At 48.0% G+C, this 13,840-nt stretch overlaps 1 protein-coding gene across 8 annotated transcripts; it reads right to left on the reverse strand.

Moving 5' to 3' along the window:
- Window positions 1–4,462: 4,462 nt before the first annotated feature.
- On the reverse strand, window positions 4,463–11,445 carry LOC105551591 (leukocyte immunoglobulin-like receptor subfamily A member 3). 8 transcript variants are annotated; one of them, XM_011996889.1, is made up of 9 exons: window positions 11,280–11,445; window positions 11,082–11,117; window positions 10,601–10,888; window positions 10,151–10,453; window positions 9,629–9,925; window positions 9,077–9,379; window positions 6,608–6,658; window positions 4,743–4,781; window positions 4,463–4,581 (listed from the first exon to the last, which is right to left on the reverse strand). In XM_011996889.1, exons 1-9 carry the CDS (start codon window positions 11,425–11,427, stop codon window positions 4,463–4,465), a joined length of 1,584 nt encoding a protein of 527 aa, XP_011852279.1. In that variant the 5' UTR covers window positions 11,428–11,445. The 8 variants fall into 8 exon arrangements, with proteins under 8 accessions (XP_011852279.1, XP_011852278.1, XP_011852280.1 ...); XM_011996888.1 differs by having other exon boundaries at window positions 4,731–4,781; XM_011996890.1 differs by lacking the exon at window positions 6,608–6,658 and having other exon boundaries at window positions 4,731–4,781.
- Window positions 11,446–13,840: the final 2,395 nt, after the last annotated feature.

The raw sequence follows: 13,840 nt of genomic DNA on the forward strand, positions 1-13,840 counted from the left end.
AAAAAAAAAGATCAATGACTCCAAAACGTAGAATGTGAGATGCCGCAGTGATGAAAGTGGGAAACAGTCTAGTATTTGAAAATCACACACACACACACATGCACACACGAATGCAACCACACGGAAGCACACACGTATGAGTACGTGTGCATGTACACATATCAGTACTCAGAGTTCAGCTACGGGGAAATTAGAACCTGTCTTCTCTAAAGGCGAGGATAAATGAATCTTCATTCGAAAATATATAATTGAATGAATACTTAACTAAATAGGTGAAGTTATTCCAAATTATTCATTTTTTTACCCTGTACGTAAAAGAGTAATTCACCCACTGAAGGATGAGTTAAATAGCTCAGTACCCCCAATAACACCTAGGCATGAAACACAATAGTACCATCCAAAATAAAATGATAATTTACAATCGGTAAGTGAAGAAAGGTATGCTATTAAAATATCTATTGGAAATATTAATATCCAATAAAATATAATATGATACAAAAACTTTTAGAAATAAAAACTAAAATTTTGTGTTTTAATGAAGTTGTAAGAGCTGGGCATGAAGGGTTTTTGCAGGCTGAGGTGGGAGGATCTCTTGAGCCCAGGAGTTCAAGACCGGCCAGGGCAACAGAGTGAGACTCATCTTCATTTATTTTTTTAAAGAAGGTATTAAAGATGACAAAAGGTATGTAAACTTTTTTTTTTTTTTTTTGAGACGGAGTCTCGCTCTGTTACCCAGGCTGGAATGCAACTGTGACATCTTGGCTCACTGCAAGCTCTGCCTCCTGCGTTCACGCCATTCTCCCGCCTCAGCCTCCCGAGTAGCTGGGACTACAGGCTCCTGTCACCATGCCCGGCTGATTTTTTGTATTTTTTTGTAGAGACGGGATTTCACCATGTTAGCCAGGATGGTCTCGAACTCCTGACCTCGTGATCTGCCCTCCTCGGCCTCCCAAAGTGCTGGGATTACAGGCGTGAGCCCCCGCACCTGGCCAAAGGTATGTAAACCTTCATTCATCTAACCATAGGTTCTTGAAATTATATAACATAAAGTTATATTTATTTGGTGATTCAAACAAATGTTTATCAAGATCTGATAGGTTAAGAGAAAAAATTAATGAGTAAAGTGTACACATTAATGTTCAATCTCAATTACATACATATGGTAAAACATTCTAGTTACACATGTTATGGGACTTGTATAGACAAATTCTGATTCTGATATGTGTGTATACATATATATGTTAATATGTGTATATATTTACCTATCATGTACATATACTATATATAGTACAAATACTATATATACACACATTATATATGTGTGCAGATGTATAGGGAAACATTATAAAGTTTGTATAGAACAAAGAATCCACATATATTTGGATATATAGGATACATACACTTAGTCTAAGTGTTACGTGTGTATTACTCACATATCACATAAAAACACTATGTGTGTATACACTGTATGTGTAGATGCTACTGTACAGTATATATGTATATGTGAGTGAATATATGCGTGTACATTTATGAACACATATCTCAAAGGAGGAAATGTCCATATTTAAGGCAGGCATTGCACATAAAATATTAAGTATTTAGTAGACGAAAAAGGAAAAAAACTCTTTCTGCATGGCTCTCTTACACACTATATTCCCAGACACAATTGTTATTCAATTTGCAGTCAACAATCAAAAGATACTATGAGAAAACCTCACTATTGCTCAAAATTAACAGAATCCTCAGTCATTTTGTATGATATGTATTTGAATTCACGATGTACTAAGAAATATTTTGCTAGATGGATGTTTGTATTTTATAGTGTTTGGATGATTATTTTCCTTTTTGTGGTATATGAAGAATTCCGTTTCCATTTTATGAAATGGAAGCCCTGAGGAGATTGCCATGGAACCAGTGAGGAATTTCTGGCAGAGGAAAGTAGACGGCAGTCCTGGGAAAAATTACTGTGTGAAAAACTGAGGAAGAAGGAATTAGGGCTCCTGGATGGGGTGAAGACCCACATACAGAGTATTTCCGAGCCCTGAGAGTAGAGCAGCGTGTTCAGGGCCCTGAGCCTGTAGAAGAAATCTTCTCTGAGATGTGAGTCTGTGGAAAGTGTGTTGTAAGACCTGCCTTTTACTAGTATAATCCAGCAAAAGCCCATGGGCGAGGACCCAGTTTTATTTTAAGGAATGTGGGGACAGTATATTTCTTATTCATATTTGTGCAGATTTCATAGTGCTGATCAGTCATGTAGAAGGCGGAGGTCAGTGTGTTCACAGGATTCGTACCCGAGAGTCAGGAGGCACACGCAGGGGTCCATGGAAAAGGCTGGCGGCCTGGTATGGTGGGAAGGTCATCAGCGACAGACGCCAGAGTCTCCCGCTTGATCTTGCTGAAATCTGGCTCAGATGTTTGGCCTAGCACAACCAAACTGGAACTTGGAAGATGCTGTATAGATAAAACCTAATATTGTAACCATTCATATTGTTATGGATATGAACATAACTTTGAAAATGTCCTTAATCAGATTTCTTTATTCTAGAGGGTAGATGGTGAATGATGAGATTTCTTTATTCTAGAGGGTAGATGGAGAACGATAAGATTTCTTTACTCTAGAGGGTAGATAGCAAATGATAACATTTCTTTATTCTAGAGGGTAGATGGTGAAAGACAAGATTTCTTTATTCTAGAGGGTAGATGGCAAATGATAAGATTTCTTTATTCTAGAGAGTAGATGGCAAATGATAAGATTTCTTTATTCTAGAGGGTAGTGAATGATAAGATTTCTTTATTCTAGAGGGTAGATGGTGAATGATAAGATTTCTTTATTCTAGAGGGTAGATGGTGAATGATAACATTTCTTTATTCTAGAGGGTAGATGGTGAATGATAACATTTGTTTATTCTAGAGGGTAGATGGTGAATGATAAGATTTCTCTATTCTAGAGGGTAGGTGGTGAATGATAACATTTCTTTATTCTAGAGGGTAGATGGTGAATGATAACATTTGTTTATTCTAGAGGGTAGATGGTGAATGATAAGATGAGGGTAGGTGGTGAATGATAACATTTCTTTATTCTAGAGGGTAGATGGTGAATGATAACATTTGTTTATTCTAGAGGGTAGATGGCGAATGATAAGTTTTCTTCTGGAAGATAGGTGGCAAATGGTAAGATTTGTTTATTCTAGAGGGCAGGTGGCAAACGATAAGATTTCTTTACTCTAGAAGGTAGATGGTGAATGACAAGGTTTCTTTACTCCAGACGGCTGATGGTGAATGGTAAGATTTCTTTATTCTAGAGGGTAGATGGGGAATATTCGGTCCCTCGTGTTTCTCAGGATCCTCCCTCCAAACATTCTCTCCTGTGCAGCAGGGTTTTACATCCTTCCAACACAACAGTGGTCTTTGACCTAGACATGTTGAACTCTTTAATGCTAGGACTCAAGTTCTCTTGCTGTTTTGGGACAATTCAGAAAAGAATCAGCCCCAGTCCTTTTGCATACTTCTGTCTGACTGTCCTAGGTGAGTAGAAAGAAACAGTTCAACTGCTTTACAAGATTCATTGACCTGAGGTCTTGCCTGCAGCTGGATTTCTATCCCACTTCTGTGATTTTCCTTTCGTGGATCACCAACGCACTGCAAACTCCTATCATTGCTTTTGACATGGTGTACTTTGGTTCTGCCTGGAAAGGCAGGGAGTCTCAGAGTGAGGGGCTCACAGATCATAGGCAGATTGAAATGTTTTCAGCAAGAATAGGCAAAGCCATAGAGACAGAAAGCACACTCGTGGTTAGCAGGTGCTGGAGGGAGGAAGGAATGGGGAGTGGCTGCTGACTGGGTGTAGGGTGATGACAATGTGTGGAACAGGATGGCAGTGATGGTTACACAATGATCTGAGGAGAAGCTGCACAGGTAGCATCTGAGAAGGAGGGAAGGGCTCACAGGGTTCAGAGAGGGTGTCAGGGCATCAGGGTGGATTTGTCTTTTCCTGGTTGAAATCCGATACTTCCCCATTGATTTAGTTACTGAAGCACGTTTGGAACTCTGAACTGAAGAAATGGAGGCTCAGTAAAGCACACCAGGGAGTGTGGCAATGAGGAATAAAGAAGACTGTGTTACATGCCATGGACCAGAGCACGCAGGTGTGCAGAGCTGTGGACCCAACACTGCCGTGTGGGATGTAGCCTCATGTCTGGGAGTGGGAAAAGAAGGGGATCCAACCAAGGGAAGTCAACATTAATAGAGAGGAAAGGTATCACATGTTAATGGTCCTCCATGGATCACCCCGGAAAATGTCTCTGCAATCCAATTCCTCCTTCTGGAAATGACCGGCAGACAGTCCAGAGAGCATTGGCCCTAAATTGTCTCCCGGAACCTCCTGGGATCACCAGATCTATTCCCAAGGCTCCCACTCTGAGGGTTGCATTGTCCTTTCTGCTGTTCACCTCCCGGCTGCATTTTAGGGGCTTCTCTGGCTGTGCTGAGCCTCAAATAACAGAATCCCGAGGACCACCAGGATCAAGCCAGCCATGCCCATGCAGATGAGATTCTCCACTGTGTAATCCTGGGGGAATGAGGTGGGGGATGGTGGACAAAGAGGCCGCAGAGGTCACGGCAGGTCAGAATCACCCCGGGACCCCTGGATGTCCACCCAGGGCACCCACCTCCCCTTCACAGGACCTGACCCTCTGTGCCAGCCCCATAACTGAAAGCATCTCCTCACTCACCAGTCTTGGGGTCTGAATTGTTTTGTGATGGGCTGAGGGTCTCAGCTGCTCCTGAGAATCAAAACAAAGAAGTACCCTGAGCCAGCCTCTCTCCTAGGCTCTGCGTTCTTATCTTCCCCGTCTTCTGACATGAGTTCTAGTGAGTTCCTCAGTAAACCCTTCCTCTGTAGCAGGGTTCCCTCCAGTCTCCTCATGGAACTATTTCAGCTTTCCTGTGTTCTACAAATCTAAACGTTGCTCTTGAGTCATTTGGGAGAGAGTTTTCCTGTACCCCAAGGGCTCAGGATCTGCAAGGAAAGTGTCCCCAGTACAGAAATCACTGAGCCCTGTGTGCTGTCAGTGCAGCCTGGGACACAGGAGCACATGAGCCAATTCCCCCGGAGATGAGAGTTTCACGGATCCACCAGCTGAGGACCCAGGCTCCGTGCATGAGGGGTTGGTCCTCAGGGGCGCCTCAATGTCAGAAGCAGAAACTGGTGAAAGTCTGGGGCTGCCTCGCCTTCATGCCCTCAGCCACTTCACCTGGGTTTTCAATGTCCAATTAATCTAACTAATTCTTCATATAATCAGGAAAACCTAGAATGATGTGATACCTTCCTCTCCATCCCCACTCACAAACATCTGTCTGCTAAATAGTGGTGCTATTAGAGGTTCATAAATTAGTATTTCTGCTTTTACAAAGTGCGAATCTAGGTGAATCTAGACCAGTAACAAACATGTAAACTCCCACCACACAAAATATCTTTTTATTTATTTATTTACTTATTTATTGAGATGGAGTCTCGCTCTGTTTCCCAGGCTGGAGTGCAGTGGCATGATCTCAGCTCACTGCAACCTCCGCCTCCCAGGTTCAAGCAATTCTCCTGCCCCCAGCGTCCCAAGTAGCTGGGATGATAGGTGCGTGCCACCACCCCCAGCTAATTTTTTGTATCTTTAGTAGAGATGGGGTTTCACCATGTTGGCCAGGCTGGCCTCGAACTCCTGACCTCATGATCCTTCTGCCTCAGCCTCCCAAAGTGCTGGGATTATAGGTGTGAGCCACCGCACCAGGCCTATTTTTATTTTTATTGAGATGGAATCTCACTCAGTCGCACAGGCTAGAGTGCAGTGGCGCTCTCTTTGCTCATTGCAACCTCTGCCGCCTGGGTTCATGAGGTGATTCTCATGGTTCAGCCTCCTGAATAGCTGGCACTACAGGGGTGTGCCACCATGCCCAGGTATTTTTTTTTGTATTTTTAGTAGAGATGAGCTTTTACCAGGCTGGTATCAAACTCCTGACCTCAGGTGATCTGCCCGCCTTGGCCTCCCAAAGTGCTGGGATTACAGGCGTGAGTCACCATGCCTGACCATCAAATATATTAAGAATATGGATGAATATATATCAGATGAACTTGGATATGCCTACACACATACTCAAATGTAACTTATATAACCACACATAAATACGTATAGATATAAAGCTTTAGATATTTATTTAAGACGTAGTTACATACATGTTGATATTTAAAGTGAGAAATATTGGCACACAATATAGAAATAAAGAAGTAAAATTTCCATTGTCTCGTGGTTTGTATAAATTTTATCAGGAAATTAGAAGAGATCCCTAGAAAAGCAGTGAGAATGGGGTCATTTGGTAGTGAGTTAGCACGAAACACAATGAATATACTCAAACTCAGCTTTCTCATGGATAATTACCTTTTATTTTTAAAATATGAAAGAATAAAGTACTTCACTTATAAGTTGTTAAAGGTGTTGAATAATTCTTTAAGTTGGAATGAATATAATTGTTCAAATGTCCACTCAGGACACCCAGCTCCCCTTGACAGGACCTGACCCACTGCGCCCAGCGTCTTCACCGCGAGCATCTCCTCACTCACCGGCCTTGGAGTCGGACTTGGTTTGTGGTGGGCTGAAGGTCTCAGCTGCTCCTGAGAATCAAAACAGAGGAGAAGAGACATATTCAGATGTAACTTATATAACAAATTCTGTATAAGGTTATATACAACTTACATAACCTCCCTGTCAAGGAGAGGTGGGGGTCTTGGGTAGACATTGAAAAAATTACGTCCACTTTAATTTAAAGAATTATTCAACACCTTTGACAATTTATAAGTGAAGTATTTGATTCTTTCATATTTTTTAAACAAGAGGTAAGTACCCATGAGAAAGCTACTGCTTTGGGTATATTCATTGTATTTCATATTAACTCACTACCACATTGCCTTCTTCTAATTTAAATTTAAATTATCAAATTTAAAGCACCTCCTTTTCCTATAAAAGAGGTTTATTTAGATGTTAGAATCATGCAGTGATTGGACAAGATTGGACATGGACCCACCCAGGCCCAGGGCTGAGCTGCACTGCAGCCCCCGCTGACCTCCCGCGGGTTTCACAAGCCACAGGGAGTCCCCCGGTCAGTTTCCCTCGGGCCACTGTGCTTTGAAACATCCAAACACTTCTGAAGCTCATTAAGGAAACCTCAATTTTTAATATGTAGGGGAGGAAGACTTGAGGTTAATGAAAAATGGATGTCTACATTGAATATATAAATCAAATCACAGCCCAATGAAAGAAGTATGATAATTTTTAAATAATAGGTTCACATAACTGAAATAAAAATTATAAATTTACATATTCAAGTATTGCTTTGAAAGGTTTAGAAAAGAAGAGAGTAACAATGGGCAAGTACGTATAGAAAACGCAGAGTAGAAATGAGTTACACACAAGATGCACTGTGAATAATTGCCTAACTCATCCAGGGAGCAGGTGCACAGCCCCTCCTTAGTCTCAGGGTGCCCTGAGCACAGAGGCCTCCAGGTGAACACAGGAGGGGCCATGTGAGGGGCACCCACAGCTGGGGTGCTTCTCTCTAAAGGAGCGGGTCTGGGGCAGACTCCAGCCTCATCACAGTCAGATCCCACTGAGGCCCGAGCAGCCTCCTCTCCTGTCCTGAGATGGCCCAGGGACCCCACAGGTGTAGGTGAGAGGCTCATCCTCAGGGGCCCTTGGAAATGAGAAGTGAGAACTGCCAAGGGAGCATCTGTCTGTCCTCTCTCCATCTCGCCTGCCTCTCTTCCTCCTTCATCAGCTCAGTATCTTCCCCGTGTCCAAGTCAGGCCTGGACCCCAAATCCTCCTGACCCAGCCTGTGCTCCTTCCTCTACTCATCACACATCCTGCAGGACAGGGTAGGGGCCTGGGGTCATGCAGAGCTGTGACAGGAGTGGCTTTCCGTATAAAATTGGAGGGATTTGGTCTTTTACATGAGAGAGGGGAGATTCTAAAACAATGGGGCTTTGTAAACCTTTGTTGTTTCAAAATAGTGTGGCTTTGTCTTACTAAGCTGAGATTCCAGGAGGGATGAGTAAAACTGCATGCACCTGCCCCCATCTCCGTTGGCTTTTTAACCCTTACAAGCCTCCGTTATTGGGAGAATTAGGACAAGGCCAGAGAGGGCTGCAGGCAGGAGCAGGTCTAGGAGGAGCCACATCTCAGATGCCCCAGAAGGTCAGAAATGAAGGGGTTTTGGGGTGGTCACATCCAGGCAGCTCCCCGTTATTCACATGGGGAGTCCTGGGTGCGAGGAGAACCAGCTTTTTCAGAAGTTCCACCGCCCAAGGAGAGGCTGAGCCATCACAGACCCGGCCCCACCTCCCCGAGCTCCTCCCACCTGACTCCTAGAGCAAGCACCTGCCTGTGATCGCCCCTGGCCCTGGCTCCCCATGAGAGGTGATGGCTCCTGGGAATCCTGCTCCCGGAGGGGGAAAGTCCCCGCTGCTCCATTCATCAATGCCGAACCTCAGACACCTCCCTCCCCTCTGACCACCATGAAGGGAACATCTGCCCCATCCCTGGAGCACCAGGAAGCCACGCGGACCACACCCTTACTGTCCACCCTGCCCTCTGCTGCTCTGGAAATCAGACCCTGCTTATTGGAGGTAGCATTGAGATGAGTCTAGAAACTTGTCTTGAGCTGGGAATGGCTGTTTCTTTGTCACCCATGGGGTCAGGACTTAGAGGTTGGGACCCCCAGAGGCTCTGAATCTGAGGTGGAGACACCAGGAGGGGAGTGTGTGGGGCCTCCGTCTTCCACCCTCAGTCTAATCTCATCTCTGAGGTTCACCCCCGTCTCCTCCCAGCCCTCCCTGCTCTTTACCCTACTGAGACTTCAAGGGTGGGAGCCAGGGGTGGAAGGTCCCATCTATTTCCACCCTCTCATGGGCTGGACCCTCCCCTGCGGACCCTCCCCCCTTCACTTGCCTCTTTCATTATTGTCCCAGAGCTCTGCCGGGGGCAGGGCCTGAGCTGAGCCTTTGAGTTCAGAGGGGACAGGGTCAGGGCCCTCACCTGAGACCACGAGCTCCAGGGGGTCACTGGGGTGAGTCAGCAGGTAGGGGTTGGAGCTGAGTGAGCCGTAGCACCTGTAGGTCCCCACGTGGGCTGAGGTCACAGGACTCATGGGAAATTCAGCCTGGTACTTATGAGACCGGCGCTTTGATTTTAGACGCAGAGGGGGATCAGCTGCTCCCTCCTTGGTCAGAAGGAAAGTGTGCATCCATCCCTGTGACTGACACAGCAGGGTCACGTTCTCTCCTGAGGCCACCGTGGAGCCCGGCTGCACTGAGAGGAAGGGTCTGGCACGAATCTGTCCTGGAGAGAAGGATGGATGAGGAGCTGCCCCACCTTGTTCTCAGCTGATACCTCCCAGGCCTCTCTCTGGAACCCTTAGTCTCTCTGTCTGTTTTCTCTGAGTCTCCCCCTCTCTGCCCATCGCCTGTCTCTGTCTGTCTGTCTCTCCCTTGGGACCCCCACACCTCATCCCAGCCATCACCATCTTGGCTCCCCCGGCAGGGCCTGTGCAGAGCGTGGGTCCCTGACTGAACCCGCCGGGTTCCTCACCTGAGATCAGGATGTCCAGGGGGTCACTGGGGGCCGACCACTCGGAGGAGAGGTTGTGTGCACCGGAGCATCTGTACTGGCCCCCGTAGGAGCGGCTCACAGGGCCCAGGGGGAAGTTGGCCTGGGAGAGCCCAGCCTGGGGCTGCCGGCCAGGGCGCTGGAGGAAGTCACGTCCCCACTCCTTGTACAGAGCGAATCTGTCATAGCCGACGTTAGAGCCACACTGGAGGATCAGCTTCTCCCCAGGGGCCACGACAGGACCCGGCTGCACTGAGAGTGACGGCTTCTTAGAAACGCCTGGGAAAAGGTGGTCACAGTTTCCAGGAGCGACCCTCAGGCTTCCCCACAAACCCTCCCTCTCCCCCTGGGCCTCACCACTGCTGATCTTCCTGTGTCTCTGACCCCAGGAGCCCTGAGCCCTCTCGTCCCAACATCATCCCACCTGGCGCTGCCCTGAGACGCGGCTCCTCCCCACCTGCCTGGAGACTCAGGGAACTCCAGACAATGCTGTGAATTTCTCACCTGGGACCAGGAGCTCCAGGACATCACTGGGTAAAGACCACACATAGGGAGAGTGTGAGTCATAACTATAGCACCGGTACGACCACCTGCGACTCGGGCTCACGGGGCCCACGGAGAAGACGGCCCGGGATGACCCATGGGTACGGGGCTGGGAGATCAGGCATTGTGGGTGTTCATCTTCTCCTTCCTTACACAGAATGAAGCCGTCAAATGCCACCCGTGAGTCACACTGGAGGGTCACGCTCCCTCCTGAGGCCACCACAGGGCTGGGCAGGGCTGAGAGGATGGGTTTTCTGTAGGCTCCTAGGAGAGAAGGAGGCACCGTGTTAAATGGGACCCAAACCCCCAACATCATCCCCAGGGCTGGGCTGTGAGAGGGAGACGCCCCTGAGAGCCGACCCCCTTCCTGAGGACAGAGCCTGGGGCTGGGACCCCTGAGTGTCCTCTCACCTGTCACCACCAGCTCCAGGGGGTCACTGCGCTCTGACCAGCCTGCCGTGTGGCTACCATAGATACAGCGATACCGCCCTGCGTGCTCCCAGGTGGTGGATGGGATGGGGAACTGGCCCTTCTTCACAAGCTCCTGTGGGATCCGTGTAATCCAGGGTGCTGTTTTTTCTTCTCTATATAGACGGTACTCCTGGGTCTCCAGGGTCCCCTGACACCTGAGGGTCACGGGACTCCCCTGGGTGATCACAGAGTCTGGCTCAGCCCAGAGGGTGGGTTTGGGGAGGGTGCCTGGAAGGAAATCAGAGTTCAGATTCTAAGTCATTTCCTACCCAACCCAACAGATTCCAGCTCCCAGTCCAGGACCCTCCAGATGCCCCCATCAGTCAGCCCAGATCTGCTATTCCCTGTCCCCAGCTGCACGGGGGTGGCCCCTTGTCCCCAGTGAGGAGAAGGGACCTGGGACAGCTGGGGACAGACTCACCTGCCTGCACACAGGTCCTCCAGCCCAGACTCAGCCCTGGAAGAGAGTTCCCGGTGAGAGATTTGCCCCTGAAGCCTGAGCAGGTCCTCCCCTCCCTGGGATCTTTGTGAGCCCCTGGGGTCTCCTTATGCACCAGAGTTTGGCTGTGGGGTGAGGCCCCTCCTAGGTTAGAATCTCCCCTCCCTCTTCAAATCTCACCGAGACAGATCAGGACCGTGAGGATGGGGATCATGGCGTCTCCTCCCACTGCCCTGCTCTGCAGATGGATGAGCCCTCGGTGCTGGCAGGACAGAGACACAGGGTGTGGCCACTCGGAGGCTGGGTCCTTCTTATGGGGTTTTGTCATCTGCAGCCACACAGGAAGTGGAACTGCCCTCCCCAGGAACCTGGCTGTCATTCCTTTAGGTCTGAGGTAGGGGCAGGCCCAACCCCTTTGTAGACATTTCAGACAGAAATGGGGTCTTTCCTGACCCCCAGCCACCGTCTGTCTGGCTTGCCTTCATCTCGCTAAGACCTGGGATGTAGCAGGAGAAAGAACTGGTGCCTTCTTGAGTCAGCCCCTTTCAGGCGAGGGCGACCGTGGGCTCCTCTTCCCTCTCAGAGCCTCCCCATGGGGTCTCCCTCCCTCCTTCAGCCCGTCCATCGGCTCAGCATCGCGGGGTCCTTACCATGGCAGTCGTCTCTCCAGCCCTGGAGATGCTTCAGGGAAGATGCAGGTCCACACTGAAGGCAGACCCAGGTCAGCAGAAACACACCTGACACCGGGCTGTGCAGCCCAGGCTGAGCCGCGTGTGGCAGTGAGCACAGAGAAGAAATGCAGGGAATAAAGAGAGGAAGTCGTGACCCTCTTTGTGGCCCTGGACTATAGATTTTCTTTCTAATCAATAGTAATCCCCCCCTTTTGTTAACTTCCCCCCTTTTTGTTTTCTACAACGTCCACCCCTGACCTCCCTGGGAACAAACCTCTGAGTCTTTCCGGCCTCCTCGGTGCCCCTTTCGTCCTTGGCTGTCCCTCTGCACCTCAATCCCTGTTCAACGTTTTGGGAACAATGACTTATGTTTGAGCTTTGATTTGGGGAGTGGGGGAGGGAGCTGATATTTATTCAATGACCGGTTATCATCCACTGCCTCCGTGACCTCGGGCGGTAGTGAACCATCTCTGAGCCTCAGTTTCTTCCTTTGCAGCTTGTTGTCGCAAATCCCACTCGTCACCGTGGTTGTGGGGTCAGTGGTTCCTGGGACATGGGAGAGGCTCCTTGGTGCTTCATTTCCAGACCAGGTGAGGACATGAGGTGTTTGGGATATGATAGGATCAGAGCGTTGGATGATTGATGTGTTCACTCGAGATCTCACATCTGAGATCCCTAATGGAGAAATCTACAGGCAGCATTTCTGAAATATGCAGAACATCAGTGTCATGAGGCATGGGAGGCCCCCAAGTGTAGATGTTATGAGGCATGGAAGTCCCCAAGTGTAGATGGATCCACATTAAATAACAGAGGTCAGAGGTGGGTCGCCACAGGTGCCCAGGACCCTCACGAGGTCATTAAGGTGGAGGTTTCCACCAAAGGTGGCATAAAGTGATTAGACTCAAAATGCCAGACCTGCCTTGGTTTATTTACTATAGAGAAACGGATTCAAATGTTTAGGAAGATTGAAATGTTAGAGAGGAGTTGTCATTCAAAACTCCTCATCTAAATTGGAAGAGTCTAGAACATGTATCTTTCTTTTTTTCTTTTTCTTTTTTTTTTTTGAGACAGAGTCTCACTCTGTTGCCCAGGCTGAAGTGCAGTGGTGTGATCTCAGCTCACTGCAACCTCCATCTCCCGGGTTCAAGCGATTCTCCTGCCTCAGTCTCCCGAGTAGCTGGAATTGCAGGCGTGCGCCACCACACCCAGCTAATTTTTGTATTTTTGGTAGAGACAGGATCTCACCGTGTTGGCCAAGCTGGTCTCGAACTCCTGACCTGAAATGATCCACCAGCCTCGGCCTCTGGAAGGCGTGAGCCACCGTGCCCAGCCGAAAATGTATCTTTCAACAATCTTGTGAGAAATAAATGTGTGAGGGAAGACCCAGAATTGTGGAAGAGCTCTGTGATGGTTTTTCTTTTTAGGTTCAAACTTCAGGCGTGAGCTGCTGCTGCTGAATTGAGAAACATAAATGTAATTAGAGTCATTGGATCCCAGAGTGGCAGGGGCCATGCGGCGAAACTCCACTAACAAAGGCGAGATTGGTGTGACCACAGTAATGCAAAGCAGACTCAAAGCAGCAATTGAAATCATGTGACTTATGCAACCATGTGGTGCTTGCTAGTTTGTCATGGTGTTCCCATAAGTGAAATAGATAAGAAACTTAATTTTTATCTGTGTCATCAGAAAATGGCTGGGTAAAGTAAGCAAAAGTTTAACCTGAATCATAAAAGCATACACAGCAGTCCCTTAATCAATTCCTGGAATGGAACCAGTTTATAGGCCCAGAACCCCTTGAATTATGGTAAAGGCCACACTTCCTTGACATCGCCTCTGCTACGCTGCCATTTACACCGTTAATCTCCCTCCCAGCCTTCCTGAAGGAGACCTATGACCTTTTGTCAGGGCAACTGTGCACTAGAGAAAAACACAGTTACCAGACATCTTGGGTGCTACTGGACACTGATTCTGAGCTGATACTGATTCCAGGAGACCCAAAATATCAGTGACCCTCCAGTCAGAAGGGGTTTGTGGAGATCATATGATCAACATAGTCTGAGCTCACGTCTT

Source organism: Mandrillus leucophaeus, unplaced genomic scaffold, assembly GCF_000951045.1.
Source record: "Mandrillus leucophaeus isolate KB7577 unplaced genomic scaffold, Mleu.le_1.0 Scaffold53, whole genome shotgun sequence".
Lineage (NCBI taxonomy): Eukaryota > Metazoa > Chordata > Mammalia > Primates > Cercopithecidae > Mandrillus > Mandrillus leucophaeus.